This window comes from Lagenorhynchus albirostris, chromosome 2, assembly GCF_949774975.1.
Source record: "Lagenorhynchus albirostris chromosome 2, mLagAlb1.1, whole genome shotgun sequence".
NCBI classification, from domain to species: domain Eukaryota; kingdom Metazoa; phylum Chordata; class Mammalia; order Artiodactyla; family Delphinidae; genus Lagenorhynchus; species Lagenorhynchus albirostris.
Window position 1 is genome coordinate 22310195 of NC_083096.1, and position 18734 is coordinate 22328928.

The 18734-nt window shown below is 41.3% G+C and overlaps 1 protein-coding gene across 16 annotated transcripts in view; it reads right to left on the minus strand.

Annotated features, from left to right (window-relative positions):
- Positions 1 to 11696: 11696 nt before the first annotated feature.
- Positions 11697 to 18734, minus strand: part of ENAH (ENAH actin regulator) — a 156845-nt gene continuing 149807 nt past the window's right edge. For all 16 annotated transcript variants that reach the window (XM_060127775.1, XM_060127742.1, XM_060127759.1 and 13 more), the window contains 2 exons: positions 15881 to 15938; positions 11697 to 15312 (listed from right to left, as the gene is read on the minus strand). In XM_060127775.1, the coding sequence (XP_059983758.1) occupies positions 15275 to 15312; positions 15881 to 15938 (96 nt within the window). In that variant the 3' untranslated portion in view covers positions 11697 to 15274. The remainder of the gene's footprint in view (positions 15313 to 15880; positions 15939 to 18734) is intronic.

An 18734-nucleotide genomic window follows, 5' to 3' on the forward strand; every position in this document is an offset into this window, starting at 1 on the left:
AATGAGAAGCCCACGCACTGCAACGAAGAGTAGCCCCTGCTCGCCACAACTAGAGAAAGCCTGCACGCAGCAACGAAGACCCAACGCAGCCAAAAATGAAATATAAATAAATTTATAAAAAAGAATTGAAGTATAGTTGATTTACAATGTGTTAATTTCTGCTGTACAGCAAAGTGTTTCAGTTATACATATACACACACACATATATATATATATATATATATATATATATACATCCTTTTTTCATATTCTTTTCCATTATGGCTTATCATAGGGTACTGAATACAGTTCTCTGTGCTATACAGTAGTACCTTGTTGTTTATCCATTTTATATATAAAAGCTTCCATCTGCTAACCCCAGCCTCCCACTCCATCCCTCCCAAAACCCCTGCCCCTTGGCAACCACCAGTCTGTTCACACAGAAGGCATTTTAAATGGTTATATTTTCCACAGAGGGTCTAAACATGCAGAAGAATGTTAACACAGGTACCACTGTGGGCTCCGCGAACAGGGACTGTGTCACACAGTTTTATATGTTCTGCAAACTTCACACAGTCCTAGAACCTTAAGGCCTTTTTCTTCTTTTTTCAAATCAGAATCAATTTCTCTCTTTCTCTCATGAGGACCTCTGAACCTCTCCAGAAACCACGGAGTCTGGTGTGGCACGTGCTGGGATTTCAAAGGGAAAGCGCCCAATATCTCCAGTTCTTTCCCACCCCTGAGACTCCACCTCCCACCACGCCCATCTCTCACCTCCAATCCCGCCAGTCTGCAGAGCAGGGCTGCACTCACACCCGCAGCTGATCCGCTCTGCTGGAAACCCTTTCCCCACTGTCGCCTGGCAACACTTGCTCCTTGAAGCCCATCTGGATGTGGGGCGAATGGACTTTCCCATCAACCCCAGGCAGCATGTATTCTTTCTTCATTTGTGTCTGTGTCATTATGTACAACTCGTTACCCATGCATTGTGACTTTGGCTTTGTAAACTAACTTCAGCCCGAATAGTTCGCAGATCTCCTCCCCCTACCCCACGCAAGGGTAGGGGCCACTCTTTAGAGGCAAGTAATACACGCTTCTCCCTCTTCCCCACCTTACAGTTCTAGAGAAGAAAGGGTAAAAAGCATCCAGGGTGAGCCACCTCCCGAAATCTGGCCCTGTGACTTAGATCATTCCATTCTTATCTGGGTGTCGAGGCTCTTGTGTATTTGTCATGGAGTTTACTGTGAAGAGACAACTTTAAACTGAGCCATCTTGGGAAAAATGATCTTTCAAGCTTATTCCCGTTATTTACAAACTAATTGTACCTGACTCCTGGCTGAATTCCAATTACATCCCCCCCCACCCAACCCCTTACAGCTCCCTCTGAGGCCTGAGATGCAGCTTGCAGGAAGGCACTGGCTCCACCAATGACAAGCTGCCTTGTGGAGCCGTCACCGTCTGGCAGGGCAGGTTACCCCCAGTTCTAAACTCTAATAGACAGTTTTATTGGCTCTTAAGCCCTTTGGCATACCCCTCTTGGTAATCACGCTTTTTGAGTTTATAGACCCAATCCTATCCCTGCTGTTCAACATCCATTCCTGCTAAATTAATCCACGAGGATTCCAGAAAAAAATGCCCCAAAATCCAGGACATCAACTCTTCTTGGCCTTTTGTTAACTTGGAGGCGTTCTGAATAGTTCCCTGTGTCCTTTGCTCGCATCACCAGGTTGCAAGCAGCATCTGAGACGCTCTGCCATGAAGTGGTTGGTAAAGCAAGGGATCTACAAGGAGAAAAATCCCACTTCTGGGTCCATCTGCCGCCCAAATTGGAACCTTCTGGACGGTGTTGACCAACGCATCTCAATATTAACAAGAGAATCTGATATTTTCTTGGATGATATTAAGGGGGAAAAGTCTTTCCCTTTTTTGAAAATTTAGGAAAGGAAAGGAGTTTGGGATTTTGAATAGCTCCCAGTTAAAAAATAGTAATTCACCATACGGGCAAACATTTTTGGAACTTAACACTAGAGATTTGTATCTTAACATCCGCTTCAGGCCCGAAATCTTTGGGTTACCGCACAGTGGGTGGGATTACTTCCTCAAATCAAACAAATTCCCATGCCATAACGAAGCATGTGAACTCCCCCTAGAGGGAGCATTTTTTAGGAAAAAACAAAAAACAAAAACAGAACAAAAGGCAGCTACTGGGCCTCACTTCCTTTGCCCTGAGAGACATTTCTGTAATCTGTAGGTCACAAACAACTGCTCCGTCAGTCTGTGCTTTGTTAGGTGGAAATTAAAAATTTTAAAAACAATTTCATTGAGTACAAACAACTGAACTGGAGGGGGAAAAAAAGAAGCTTATCTTCTGAGCAAATTCCTCACAATATGTGTAGACATGAATTGTGTTCTTGGTGAGTAAGAGGACGAGGAATTTGTGTGAGAAAGTCCTTAATTCCATGTTTCAGGGACACAGGATCAGACTCCACTTAGGGAATCTCACGGAGGCAGGCTTGGTTCTTCCACTTGACCTTCCCTGTGGACGGTGGGCCGTTCACAGAGGGGAGCATGATGGAACGGAGATGCACTGGCCCTTCCAGTGGACATGCCCGCAAGTGTAACAGTGACTCCGTCACTGTCATGAGTGTCTTGAAAAGTGGATCAGTATCTGCTGAAGTTGGACACAGGCATGGGCTATGACCCAGGTACATGCCCACGAGAAGCATATGCCTATGGTCACCAAAGACAAGTACTGGGATGGACCTTCATGGCACTGCTAGCCCCGGTGGTCCCGAGCTGGGAGCTGTTCTATCACAGTAAGAATGGACAACCAACCACCACACACGTTATAAATGAAACTCACGTACAGTATTGAGGCACAGAAAACGCACCAGTCCATGGGACTCCCCTGATGGTGCAGTGGTTAAGAATCCACCTGCCAATGCAGGGGACATGTGTTCAAGCCTTGGTCTGGGAAGATCCCACATGCTGTGGAGCAACTAAGCCCGTGCACTGCAACTATTGAGCCTCTAGAGCTCTCTAGAGCCCGCGAGCCACAACTGAAGCCCGCGTGCCTAGAGCCTGTGCTCCACAGCAAGAGAAGCCATCGCAGTGAGAAGCCCATGCACCACAATGAAGAGTAGCCCCTACTCACTGCAACTAGAGAAAGCCCGCGCAGCAACGAAGACCTAACGCAGCCAAAAAAAAAAGAAAAAAGGCACTGGTCCTATTTATTTATTTGGTTGGTTGGTTGGTTGTGCTGGATCTTCCTTGTGGCATGCAGGATCTTTAGTTGTAGCGTGAGAACTCTTAGTTGCAGCATGTGGGATCTAGTTCCCTGACCAGGGATCGAACTGGGGCCCCCTGCATTGGGAGCGCAGAGTCTTAGCCACTGGACCCCTAGGCAAGTCCCACCAGTATATTTAAATAAAGCACAAAAACAGCCAAAACTGATCTACGGGGTTAGAAGTCAGGAGGGTGTTTCTCCTGGGTGTGGACGGAAGGGAACGCGAGAGGGCTCTGGGGTCATGGCAATGTCATTTCCTGATCTGGGTGCTGGTCCAATGGGTGCATTTACCGCGTCAAGGCAGTGAGTTGTACACGTAAGTGCACTTTTTTGTGTTTTACTTCATTTAAGAAAAAGAAAAAGAGGCAAAATATGGGGGAGGGGGATGCTAGCTGCGAGGACTCCTGACGGTAGCCCTGGTGTGGGCTTGGGCGGCTCCTGAGAGGTGGTCTCTGCTCTCACCTCGGGGATCAGTCCCCACTGCAGGGACGGGGGTGCCCTTTCCTGGGCTGACACTAACTGTCAGCAGGGTCCCAGAACTCCACTCAGTCTCAGGAGCAGAGACAGGAAAGGCACAACTCCGTACTATGCATCACATTTCGTCCAGGCTTTCCATACAAATTTTTGTTCTGGGGGCCAGGAGTGATGATATATATAGCCATAATCATCCAAGAATAACAGAAATCACTGTCACATCCCAGGCGACTTTTCTTTTTTTTTTTACATCTCTATTGGAGTATAATTGCTTTACAATGGTGTGTTAGTTTCTGCTTTACAACAAAATGAATCAGTTATACATATACATACTCAGGTGACTTTTAAATCAAAGAGTTTTGAAGACTAGAGCTGCAATGTCTCCTCCCCATGGGGTAGCTTTACAAATGTTAATTAACATCAGTTCAGCATTACAATACCTCGCAGCCTTTGCTAGGACAGGCCCTGTGAACAGAGAAATGGCAGGATAGTGGCTCTTTACACCTGGTCCATGGAGGAGCCGTGAACTTGACCTACACGACCTCCACCGGTCTGCCACTGCCGGCAAAATCAGGGGGGCAGTCTCCAGTTCTGTGATGCTGAATGTCTCTGTCAGACTGGCCCATCTGTGGTGGGGACCCTCAGCTGCCTGCAGCCGGGTATAAAACCCACAAAGCTTGAGCTGGAATGATGTCGGAAAACCCAGACACTTAACTTTCCGGCTGAGAGAACAGAAGCACCAAACCCCAATGCTTGGACCACCCTGCCAGGGGCTTCCTTCCCCTCTGCACTTCTTGCTGGCATGTAATTGCTAATGCAGCATCTTAGGATATCACACCTCATGATAATAAGCTCCAAGAGAACATCTTACTTGGATCTGAGGAGCCTGGCAAATCTTTTTATCATCGAGTCTCTTAGAGGATAAACTCTTTGCTATAGATAATGGGATTGAGCCTGGGATGAAAACCATCACAGTCTCCAGAAGCGAGGGAAGCCGGACATCACAGTGTACCCTCCCCGACTCCTTTCCTGTGCACCTCGGGGGCTTCTCAGATATTTGAAAAGGGGAGGAGAGGAAAAGAAATTCAGCTAGAAATGAGGTTAGTGAAAAAGGAAAGCACTCAAGTTGCTTTAGTTCAGGCTATGAAGAGCCTTCTTTTCGCTTCCCTGACTTCAGAGAATGGGGGGGAAAATGCAGAAGTTGAAGTGAGGCCATTAAATGGTCACATAGTCTACATGAATGTACCAGCAAGCTCCTTACAAACCACAGGCTCGCAGATATTCTTGGCTGAAAGGTAACCGGCCTCTAGGAAATCCAGTGAGAATGGGATGGTCGCAAGACAAGAACGTGCAAGTCTCAGGTGCCCTCCATTCTCTAGGACCCCAAAGCACTCCCAGCATCCGCATGCAGTGATTTTGTGGTAGCACTATTCCTGGGTTACGGACACAACACAGTCGATACTGAAAAGCACAGGGTATTTGTAGCCCAGAGGCAGCCATTCATTTGTCCATCAGGCTGCACATTGAGTCTGGGCAGCGGCCTTGGGTGGCTCCAATGAGGATGGCACTGTTTTCTGTGGACACCATTAGACAGAAGTGAAGAGCTGCGTTCAGGGATGAAGGGAGATTGCTTGACACCCTCCTTAGCGACGGGTTGAAATGCAGGAGGCGGCCCAGAATAAGCTCTTCAAGTTTTTAGAACTGAGCATATTTTGAGGTCAGAATCACAACCAAGAAAGTGGAACATTCTTTTTCACATCGTATATTTTTTGATAAATTAAGAGCACTGGTAAAATAAAAACAAGTCTTCTTTGACTTAAGTATTTCATCTTTTTATTTCAAAACAAGAAAGGATACCAAGAAGCAGAAGAGTGAAACAGTTAAAACCAGCAAAGCTGCAAAGTAGGAAAGAAAGTACAAAGGAAGAAATGGATCCGATTTCAATATGGTTGCTTAATGCAAACACAGGGCTCTGATGCTGCAGACCTAAGAAGTCGCGTTAAGTCCAAGGACTTCAGCAGGCTCGCTGACCCATCAGTGGCAGGGCTACGCCCCTTTTCTGCTGAACTTAACTTCACACGTTCTAGACACGTCATGCACATACAGGTTACACTTTACGGTTACACGAAATTGCATGCAATTCACACAGAGAATCATTTTGAAGGCACTGTTGTGCAGCCGGAGCTGCTACTTTCTGGCAAGTCCTTCCTAAGTTGTCTTGCAAGTGGTCCTCCTTTTTATTTATTCATATTTGAAACTTTGGTGCAAAACCCTGGTGCCGTCTAATCCCACCTACCCTGCCAACCATTTTGGTTTTGTGTCTCACCCTCTCCTCCACTTCTCTTTCTCAAAGGTAGGCTCCAAACTTGGAAGGTAATGTTTCCTGACAGTAAGATCCCCCTTTATTTGGATTTACAAATGATTTTTGAGTCAAGCAGCAATTTACAATTTGTTGCTTGAAAACAAGTTGCTACCAGTTTCTTTTATTCCTGAAATTCAGCAAGGCCAGTAACTCAGAAATTCCAAGAGATAAGATACACGAGGTTCTGTATACACATTAAATAATTTCTAATTCCAATTCAAATATGGCCTTGGATATGTTTAAGTCAACCTTAACTTTTAAAGTGTTATTTCAGTCCATACTGCCTTAAGAGGCTCACTCCCAGATTATAAAGCCCTAGGTTCACGGGCTGCATGTACTCACATCCTTAGCAAAGAAAACCGCTCTGCATAATCTTTAAGGACATAAATGCACATTTCTAGTTTTAAAATTTTGTAGCAAAGCAGGATAACATGGAGGACTAACCCATCTGGACCACAAGAAATTCACCTTTAAACTTTACCAACTGGGCTCTGCTACAGGATGCTGTTGTCCTATCAACTAGGTAGGTCTGAAAAGGAGAATGTATTTAACATTCTAAATCTCATAATGGAAACGGTGTATGTTGCTCTCCAACCAGAAAGGTTCATCCCTGACTCCCCCACTTCTCGAAAGTAAGATTAAAAAGCACCAAAAAAGCCTTCCTGTCATTCACTCATATGGTCATCCCAACTCCCCAGACGTCAGCAGAAAGCACAATGGAACTGATTTTCGTTCAGGCCAAGTAAAAGGTTTCGAAAACTCCTCCCACAGGCGAGGCAACAGAAAGCTCTGAACTGGAACTTACCTGGATCGACCTCTGCCTGAAGTCCCACTCCACTCAAGCACAGATGGGACTAGCCCTAACTCACCCACTCTCTCTACCCCAGCTACAGACCAGACTTGCAATGCTGCTATAACTACAGACTGCAGGGATGCTTCCTCATTCAGTCTTATCAAGCAAACCAAAAAAAGAATGTCTATGAAAATGTGTAAATACTGTAATTGAGTTTTGAATATTTTGCACCAACTACAGATGTCTCAAGATAGAATCTTCTTTCTAGCTCATTCACTTTTGTTAGAAACACTTCATTTCCCCCCCCCAAAAGAAAAAAATACACATTATGAAAAGCGTGTCTTATTGCTAAAAAAAGTGAATTCCAAAACACACACATGCCCACAAAGAACAGAAGTAAAAGAACATCTGCAAAACAGGACTCATCTTTTCTAATCCCAAACCTTCCGATTCAACCTCTGACTTTGTGCCAATTATCTTCTCCTTAAGATCAAGCAAGAACTAAGAACAACATTCACCCAAATGGTGCGGGAGAGTCACCTTGTTGGCTAAGAAACTGCCGTTAGTCTTTTGGATTAACAAGGACCTGGGAAGGAATGACAGCTTGTACACTCGTGTATAAGAAGAAGGGCAGAGAGGGGAGGGCATTATTCCTCCCATGGATGACAGTGATAGAAGGAACCACGGTACAGCGGGCTCAGGGGACATGAGAGCTGCTCAAGTGTATTCCTCCCCAAGAAACAGAGAAGGGCTGCTTCACTCCATCCAGCTCTGCAGAGTGTTTACTTAAAAAAGAGCTACTGGGCCAGAAAAAGAATCAAAAGGGCTTTGTCACTGATCTAAGCGTAACCGGAGCACGGTTTCACATCTCACATGATCCCACACGGTATCACCTGGATCTGTGGGAATGGATGGATGCCTGTGCTTCCAGGCTGAGGCCGTGGCCGGGAGAACGCAGACACCTGTAACCCAATCTGTGAAATCTCACCAGTGAGCAGAGGGCCTTGGGGCAGCAGTTAACATAGCACTAACACTGCATGCGGCACGACTGCAAAATCATCACTTCATCGATTTTTCCTTACTGTTCACACCTAGGATGCACGTTTTCCAGTGAATAGGGTCTAAGATTTTGAAACAATTAAAAGCAGCACTTAGGATCAGAGAGTAAAACTCGGGCCCTTTCCCCCTTCTCTTGGATCAAAAAGGAAGAAATAAAGCAAACCAGTGGCTGCAGAGTACACACTGGATGATGACACACAGAGCTAAGTGTTAAAAGGAGGGGCAACCTCAGAGACACGGCCTGGAGACCACCACATGGACTAGCCCTGCAGCCTGACAGCTGGTCAAGCCGGCTGGAGCCCAGGCCAATGGCCGGTCCACTTTCCACACACAAAGGGAGGAGTGAGACGGCAAAGTGGGAGGAACACGAAGTGTCCAGCCTAAGAAAGGGGCAAAGAAGTGGGTTAAAATAAGAATCTTTTAATGATGTTTACTTTCAGAAACAAGGCTATTTTATGTGAGGACCAAATACTACCCCGTAAAATTCAATTTCAGCAACTGAAACCTATAATGATGAGGTGTCTACGTTAAGGAAACCAAATTGTAAACTCCTTGGCTCAGGCCTGAAACTCCCATTCCCCTTGGTAATAAGTAGGTAGAAAAGGAGGCCAGATTTTAATACACCTCTCTTCTGAATATCTAAATCCTCCCAATACTTTTCTCAGGGGGAAATGATTCTCCCTGGACATTTTAGTGACAAAGTCAGTGCCTACCACCAACCCTTCAAGGCGCAGAACTAACTTAGGTCTACATGTAAGTTCATCACGCCCAGCTTCCACTTGCCCAACCACCACCGCCGGGCAGCCTGGCAGCACCTGAGGTCACACGGGGCCTGGGTGACAGCGCTAAGTTAGTCCACCACCAAGAACGGACAAACCTCAGACTTGAGGATACAAGCATCTAAGGAAACTCCGGAACATTTAAAACACCCAATGCCACGGCAGGCAGAACAAACCGAGTTTACACCTGAGTTCAACACGGTTAATGACAATAAAAATTCCAAATCGGTATTTCTCACCTAAAATTTAAATGAAGCAAATTGAAAAACGTCTCTAAAAATGCCTTTAATCTTTAAAAAAGGGACTCAGACTAAGGTTCCATGGACGTGACTAAGGGCATGAATGAACCATAATCTTGAAAAGTCTTCTGTGGCAATTTCTTCTGTATGATTAAAATAGCTTGTATTTTAAGTGTAAACCAAGAACCTATTTTCTCATTTTCTATAGATTTGAATGGAAACTTTGGGACCTGACGGAGAATTAAATATCCTTCAATGTAAACACCTATCAATATAAATTTCTTCAATGTAAATTTTCTAAATGCCATTTCCTGTGTAATCCAAAGGACGAACTAACTGCATGCTTTTTAATATATTTTAAGTCTTCTTGGAAGAACCACCATTAACCAAAAACCAAATGCACCCATATGACGTTATTCACTGCCTACATTAGCAATTTCTTTTTTATATATTTTAAAAATTGTTATCTATTGCTGAAGAAATCAGTCTTGGAGCCAAAGGGGAAAAAAGTTAAATCAAATTTAAACATGATAAACTATGAGGCTGTGATTTTTATACAGATTTTTACACTTATGGAGTAAATGCAAACTTAGTCCTCTAATGAAACGTATCAGCTTTTCTAGTAAGTTCTATTAAAATGAAAGCTGTCTTCTCTCAGAACAGTTGAAAAAAGGTCGTATTTGAGTTTTCAGTTAGAATTATATGAAAAAGTGATGTAAAAGAACACTCTTGGGCTTCCCTGGTGGCGCAGTGGTTGAGAGTCCGCCTGCCGATGCAGGGGACGCGGGTTCGTGCCCCGGTCCAGGAAGATCCCACATGCCGCAGAGCGGCTGGGCCCGTGAGCCATGGCCGCTGAGCCTGCTGCTCCGCAACGGGAAGGGCCACAACAGTGAGAGGCCCGCGTACCGCAAAAAAACCAAACAAACACCACAACACTCTTTAGATGATGCATATGTCCTCCCTACCCTCAGCTGCCTCCGAGGCCCTGATTTCTTCCCTCTACCTAAGAATCCCACAGACCTATACCAGAAGCTTCCAGGGGCTCTGCTCTCTGCTCAACTGCTCCAAGTATACACCATGCTTCAGAGAAGTGGGGTACATCTCAGTGACGGGGACCTTTTGGCTCAAACACTTAAAACTGAGGATTCAGCTTTATTTATTCTTCATGTTAAATTAATCAGCAAGTATTTGAAGCCAACTACATGCCTTAACTGATACTAACATTTCAGCTTAGAGAGTTTATGTGCAACACATGAATCTATAATAACTGAAAAGTCCTTTTTTTCCTTTCTTGACCTTCAGATATATTGATTTCATCAGATTGAACAAAAATAACCAATAAATGTGGCAGTAATTCTTTCAACATCCTAAGTCATTATGACAATCATTTATTTATCCTCTCACAGGGACAGTTACTTTTTTTAAAAAAAAGCTCTTTAGAAAGAGATATTTACATAGTTCATAACATTAGGAGCTTTCAGTTGTATCTCCTTACTGATTGAATTTGCTTCTCTGTGAATTCACCATTGGTATCAACAAGGGAGATATCCTAGACCTCCATTTAAGTTGATGCTGCATGTCCCTAACCCTCCTAAATTTACTCTAGTAATTCTTTTCTAATCAGTTTTCGACGTTTTGAAAATTTGAAGGTTTCACTTTTAAAGTATTATGAACAGATATAAAAACCTACTGAGCCTCAAAACTTATCTAGAGGCAACATAAAGGAAACAAACATAACCCACAGCCCATTTGGAAGTTTGCAACAGAGAAAATCTGCATTCTAGACCCTCGACAGTCGTTTCTTGAGGGGTTACCAACTTTAGCTTCTTAGGCAAATGTGCTTATTTTGAGAGAAAACGACTCTTAAAAATAAATGTTCTCCACTGCGTCTTTTTGTAGCCAGATACCTGGGACAATTCTATTCACCCAGATTGACAAAGATTCCTTATGCATACTTCAGAAACACCTAAGTCTAAATATAAAATGGCTTTTCAGTGAAAAGTCAGAGGTATTAGCATCACTGATTTCATGATACTCTCGGGATCCCTTTCTCATCCCTTAGAGCTTTGAGGAGATGTACAGATACGACTTCATCTGTTAAAAACAAAAACGGTACTACCAGGAACACGTGTGGAGTTTTAATGTGAATGCTGGAGTAAATGTCTTCAGGAAAGCAGGTTATGCAATAGCTTCATAAAGGAATTAAGAGCTCCTAGAGAGTTCTTTCACACAGTATGCTTTATATGATGTCATTCTTACGCTTAATCGATAGAACTGAAAGGGTAATAGGGTTATATATAAAGTTAGGATGGCTACAGAAAGGAATCACAGAGATCCGGTAGCATACCTTTGTAAACTGTGCTTCAAAGGATAACACTACTTAGAACTTAAAGACCAATTCTTCACAAGGGCACTGGAAGTATATACAAATTTAGGAGACAAAGTTGTATCTAGGCAAATTTTAAAGGTTACCACCCATTACTTCATTCATTTTTGAATGGGAAGTGACTCTTAGTTTGTAGACAAACATTCTGATTTATACATGAAGGGAAGCAAGAACCCGAGACGGGACAGAGAGAAAAAAATCAGTTAATATGTTTACAACCTGTGGACTGGGTAATGACTGCAAACGTCAGTGAATGGCAGGAACATGGGGTCCATGAGAAGCGGAGAGGATGAGGGAGGGAAAAGTTGGGGTCCGGTAGGAGAAAGAAGACAAAGACTGTTGTACTTCTAATGAAGACATTCGAATTTTAAAGCGAACTCAAAATCAGTACTTTGTAAGAGTCAGATAAAACGTACTGCTGCTTATATGTGGGTTTCAAGAACTACATATAAACAAACACTATATAAACAAACACTACTGTATAAACAAACACTATAGATACAGATTTCACTATATTTAAAACTCAGTACTTGGTAAGGCCCTTACAATATCCTTTACACTGCAAACTATATAAAGGAAGATTTTAACTGCATAAATTAGTTTAACGTATCTACGCTGTAAAACAAAATGGAGTAAACTTAAACATTTATCACTCCCTTGACTGTAAGACACTGTACCAAGCTGGGCCGAGAGAAAATAAGAACACACAGGGAACACCCAATAGCTATTTCAAGCAAAAAGTAGATAGATACATTACCACATATTCCCTTTGTATACATTACTTAGTATTTATGACTTATGAAATCTTTGTAGTGTTGGTATGTAAACTTTAAGAAGTGAAGTCACGGACTTTAAAGAGTGTTTTCTACATTCAATACAACTTATTTTAGAACCAACAAATTATGGCAGAAGATTATCTAAGTGTCACAAACAAGCAACACGTATATACTGCAATTTTATTTCAATCGCACAAACGAAGTTAGCATGTAGGAAAGTTAAATGAAACAGTACGGTAAAAATAGCAGAGAACCAAAAACTCTAATAAGGAAGTACACCTAAAGCATGAGAATTCAACATTCATTAGTGTTTCATCTTCAGTTTTGATTGACACTTGATGCTTGCAAATTTTGAAACGAACTTTTGAGATCATGATGACTATTCTGAAGAGATTTCAGCACCAGCACTAAGATTTGTACATTCAGTTGGTTTGCAATTGACTTGTTAGCCATTTACATAGTGTATAGTACAGATTTGTCACAGGTCAGATCACAGTGTTGAAGGAAAGAAGTACCTTCCTGTAATTAGAAAGGATCCCTTAAACTGCACTCAGCTTAAGACATCCAATGTACAAGAGCACGAAAACCATCATAATATTGTGGCTCCAGGGAACATAGTTTTGATAAGGAAAATAACCTAAGCTTCTGTTTCCCATTGTAATTACTGAAATCTCTAACAATGACAAAACTGTCACATAGGACAGCAAATGTATACAGGAATTCAATCAAACTTCTTGGAAAGAACACATTTAGCAATCTGGGATAATGCAGAACGACAGGAAATAAAACGTGATTCAACACTGGTTCTTTTTGTCATTTTACACAGACATCATGTTAATATTAGACCAAGGCACAAAACGTTTAGTGCATAAACCAGTTTCTTTTTTAAGATCTAGCATTTTTACCGTAGTCTTTTATCTTACTTTGGACCACTTGTACCCAGTACTCTATCCTACTATAGACTGTTTAACTTAATCAACAAAATCAAAAGTGATTTCTGACCAGATTTATGGGGGACATAAACACTGGTATCATCAAAGTGTTTGCATAACCAAAAGTACAATAGTAAAGATGAAAATGCCTCCTATTTCTTTTAGAAAGTAGTACTTCATAAGCTCGCTGCATCTGTAATGTCTTCACTATTGGATGACAATGAAGAGTTGATAGAAAAAAAGAACTGTATACTTGAATTATGATAGCTCATCCATCACAGATCTAAAAATGAAGTTTCTACGGAAACAGGAACTCTTTTAACAAGGGAAAAACATTCCCTCATTCAAACCTCTTTGAAGTGGTAATGGCTGCAAACTTGCAGCACTTACAAGACTACGCTATCAACAAGTTCTGTCTTATGAACTTAGATTAAGAAAATCTAGAAAGCAGACGAAAGTGGATTATTTCTTCAAAATTTTAGTAAAACTACTGATAATCAAAGGTTTCAAAGCAAATATGGCACATAATAACTCAAGCATAAATCAAGATGGAGAGCCTGGAGAACTGTGATTTCCTAAAATTTCAAAAAATTCTATCATTGCAACATACAGGATTTCTCCCCTATTGTAATCTTAGAAGTTTCAAAGAAAAGGGAGTGGATAACATACACACACGTGAGTGCCCACACAAACACGCACGCACGCACACACATGGTGGTAAGTAGAGTATCTAGTTCCTTCTTTCCACCACCTAAGTCTCACTTTATTTATTAAAAGAAAATTATGCAGGAACCCCCTCGTTGTTTTCCCTTTATCTAATGATTTCTGTGACCTTAATTTGCTGCCGTCATTGTTACTTTTCTAGTATTTCAACATAACAAGGTTCAAAAGCAGCTTTGTAGTCAGGAATGTGTACCTGAACACCTGTATAACTGCAGGGCGCCTAGGTAATAACAGCCAAATTCAGGGATGGAACTTTTGAGTTCCACACTAAGATGTAATTCATGTGAAGCTCAGAATCATGTTTCAGACCACTGAACTTACTCAAGTGAAAATACAAATAGCTGAAGACATGATGTAAAAGATTAAGTACTTGGTGCTGTTAACATATTTACGAATTAAAGTCACAAAATATTCCTCATTATTATTCATGCAGATAACTGAGAACAAAGATAGTGCAGAAATTAACTTTAAATAAAAAATTATTCCTTCCCTTCCTCCCGCTCCCCTATACTCTACAAAATGTTTTCCCTGGGACTAGGCCTTGAAAAGGCCACTACATATTAGTTTGACATGCATTACTGTCTGCAATTTAAAAAGCTAATTTTGTGGTGGTTGTAATTACATTATAAAAATGTCCACGTGCATAAATCTAAAAAAGGTTGAAAACCTACAGTGAATCTACAATATACTGTTTTACATTTGACCACTGGTTTGTGTTATGTAGGAGTCACAGATTTGGTAAAGCATTGTAACAATTTAGGAAGGCATCTAAATCTTTAAATTCTGGACAAATTTTATGTTCGAATCTACAAAATTGCATGAAGGCTAAACTCGAGAGACTTCCTATCATTCTAAAATTCCTCACTCCGAACAAATCATTTTTAGGACACTTTCTTATAAATATCACCCTTTGAAAGCACATACAATTCCATTTGTTCCACATTTTATGATCTTAACCTACATAGGGCTGAACTCAATTATTCATGGAATATCAAATATGATAGGAAGACAAACCTGAGAGAAACATTTACAATACAATAGCATAACTTGCTAAATTCCTCATCACCATTCTCTGAAAAAAAATTCTCAAGCCTTTCTCCTCTTTATTTTAGCAATGGATTGTGGAAAACGTGCGATTTTTCTCTTGACATGAAAGTATTTCAATGCATGGTGATCTTGCCTGACGGATTCAGTATTTTCTGCATAACTGATACAGGAACTCCTATATGACTCTCCTCCATCCCGTTGTAAAGGTCAGAGAAAAGCAGAAAACCGTGAGGGAAACAGCTTATCGCCAGAGTAGTAATGTCTGAAGGCTTTCAAAGTATGTTGGTTTTTCCCTCCTTCCGACTGTTTGTCTCCATTTTCTTCTTACAGCTCACAAGATGTAAGGGTTTTGTTGTTGTTAACACAGCTGTTCTTTGTAGGTTTTTTTTTTCTTTTCCTTTCTCCAGATTAAAGTCCTGTCTCTCCTTAGTTTGATTCTCTAGGCAGTATTTGACTTGCTCAGTTCCTGCCTGATTGCTGGGTAGGAAAAGGAAAAATATTAAAAGTAAATATAATGATAAGGTAAAGTAAATGGGTGATTCATTCTTAAGAAATGTTAACGATTGTATTCAAACTCACAGTAATAAAAAGACATACTGATCTTGCACCTTTCATTGCAGAAATCTTTGTTTTCTTATTTTTACGAAGACCACACTAACTTCTATATATTTATATATTCTCTCCATTTTGTACACAAAACGAAAACACCGATTTTGGGGGCTTAAAACAAGAGGTCAGTGGGATGGGATGGATGAACAGAAGTAACGTAGAGAAAGACTTCTTCACCTAGTCTTCCATCTAATACTACTCAACACCGGAAACTTAGGAATCTTGCTTACCCCTATTCTCACAAATAATTTCCATTATATGAAGGAGACAGAGCTCCTCCCTGACTCCTAAACCAAGTAAAGGGCAGGATAATATGGAAAAGTAATTGTTTTATGCCCTCAAGTAATAAACTGGGTATTTCTTTATTTGCATTTTCTTTAAAATGGCTATTCTTGAACACTACTCTAAAGGGTAGCAAATTTGTTTAGACACTCACCATCAATGAGCTCTTCTTTTAGCTTAGTTAATTCTTTTCTCATTTCATCTAAAATGTCCTAAAATATTAAGAGAAAAACATCAGAAATACAGAAAAAAAACTGTTAAAAAGATTCTTGCTCACATAAAATTTTAAGAATGTATGAAATATTAGGTATGTTTTTCGTTTCCAGAGTCACAATTTATGTCGTAGAAGATTAACCTTGGTAAATTTTGTTTTAATGGCCTTTGCTTCCCAATCTTTGCTTATTCTAGCTTAGCAAAACATGAAGCAGAATGTTTTCTAAAACTAAAATAATTACTTGGTCGTCCAGTGAAAGGTATGATTCAGATAATTTCTAGAAAACGTAATGGCTCTGCTTTTAATCTAGTCTTCTGGGAGCTGTCTAAGAGGTAATAATACATAAAGAAGTTTCAAGGAAGAAGACATGTGAACTGGACAACCAGCGCTTGGCAAATCTGTCACCTGGTCTGAAGTACGGGGACTCCTTACTTCAGAAGTCACCAGAGCTGCCAAACTAAGTTTCAAGGAATCTAGGATTCCCCTGGAGGGCCCTCAGGGGCTGCCCTAATAGGTGGGGAAGGAAGAGGATCGGACCCCGCTGGACGTGCACAGTCCAAGAAGCAGGGGCCAGCCACACATAGCTACTGAGCACTTGAAACGTGGCTAGTCTGAAGCGAGATGCATTGTAAATGTAAAACAGACACCAGATTTTAAAGATTTAGTATGAGGCAAGTAATGTACAATAACTCATTAGTAATTTAAAAATACTGATTATATATTGAAATATTATTTTGGCTATATTAGGTTAAATAAAATATATTAAAGTGAATACCACCTGTTTCTCTGTATGTAATGTGGCTACTACAAATTTAAAGTACTATGTGGCCCGTGTTATGTTTCTAGTTAACAGTGATGCTCTGGACCCTCCTTCCTATATGAAAACCGATCCATCTTTACATATTTTGCAAAATCAATATTTATAAAGTTCAATTTGAAATAATGGATACCCCCTAGTTAAAAAATGAAGACTGTGTTATATGAAAGCTAAAAGGGCTAATAAGGTGACACAATTTTTTTTTTTGCGGTATGCGGGCCTCTCACTGCTGTGGCCTCTCCTGTTGCGGAGCACAGGCTCCGGACGCGCAGGCTCAGCGGCCATGGCTCACGGGCCCAGCCGCTCCGCGGCACGTGGGATCTTCCCGGACCGGGGCACGAACCCGTGTTCCCTGCATTGGCAGGCGGACTCCCAACCACTGTGCCACCAGGGAAGCCCAAGGTGACACAATTTTAATGGGTGAAAAATGGCTATCCTTTGGAAGGATTAATTTCAAGTTATTTGACTTTAATACTGCACACACGTCAGGTAACATTAAATTGCTCTGTGTTTAAGGTTCATTTTTTTTTTTTTTAAATTTTATTATTTATTTATTTAATTTTTGGCTGTGTTGGGTCTTCGTTTCTGTGCGAGGGCTTTCTCTAGTTGAGGCAAGCAGGGGCCACTCTTCATTGCGATGCGCGCGCCTCTCACTATTGCAGCCTCTCTTGTTGCGGAGCACAGGCTACAGACGCACAGGCTCAGTAGTTGTGGCTCACGGGCCTAGCTGCTCCGCGGCATGTGGGATCTTCCCAGACCAGGGCTCGAACCCGTGTCCCCTGCATTGGCAGGCAGATTCTCAACCACTGCGCCACCAGGGAAGCCCAAGGTTCATTTTTTAAAAAAAGCTTTTCACGCTTAAAATAAGGTTGAAAACTATCAATTAGTTTAATTCCTTCATTTTCCAATGAGGAAACTGAGGCACAGAAGTTATTATATGGACTAACAGATATCCTTTTTCAAATTAACTTATTTAACTTAACTTTAACTGATTTAACTTAAAATCAGTCCTAAAATCAAACCTATCCTCTCTTCTAGTCCCCTACTTCAGATTGCCAAGAACTTACCATATTTTACATGTGTGCAAGTGCTCCATTTTAAAATGTTTTTCAAGAAAAGAAAGCCATGTTTAACACACAGGAAACAAGGGCTTGATTATCAATGACCACATGCTTTTCAAATTACATAACTCAACTGAACTGTTCAAACAGCTTTGCAGTATAAAAATTAGGTTGATCTGAAATTGTTAGTATTTGTCTCTTTAATTCCTATTTAACTTTGAACTCATTATTGCAACATTATTGGTCTCTTTTTAAGCCCCACTCAAACTTTGTTGGCATTTTAAAAAATGAGTGATAGAATGGGGAAAGCGAACTCCGAATAAAGACTGGGTTCTTTTTTTTTTTTAATAATTTAAGTGTGTTAGTTTCTGCTTTATAACAAAGTGAATCAGTTATACATATACATATGTTCCCATATCTCCTCCCTCCCTCCCACCCTCCCTATCCCACCCCTCTAGGTGGTCACAAACCACCAAGCTGATCTCCCTGTGCTATGCGGCTGCTTCCCACTAGCTATCTATTTTACATTTGGTAGTGTATATATGTCCATGCCACTCTCTCACTTTGTCCCAGCTTACCCTTCCCCCTGCCCATATCCTCAAGTCCATTTCTCTAGTAGGTCTGAGTCTTTAGACTGGGTTCTGATCCTGACTGTGGGACTGAGTAAATTTAACTTCTCTGAACCTCAGGTGTGCACAACTTGAGTACAAACACTATGTTATCTGACTACTATGAGAATTAGGGGACAATGTCGTGCGAATAACCTAGCAAATGTGTAGCACTGAAGTCCGCCAGACAGTCAATAAAAGCCTGCTACAGTGATCTGTACAACCGTTATTTTCAGAGGCTACCCTGAAGTGCAGGGTAAGAAGACAAAAATTAAATTTTTCACTATAGGCACATCTGTACTCAGGTC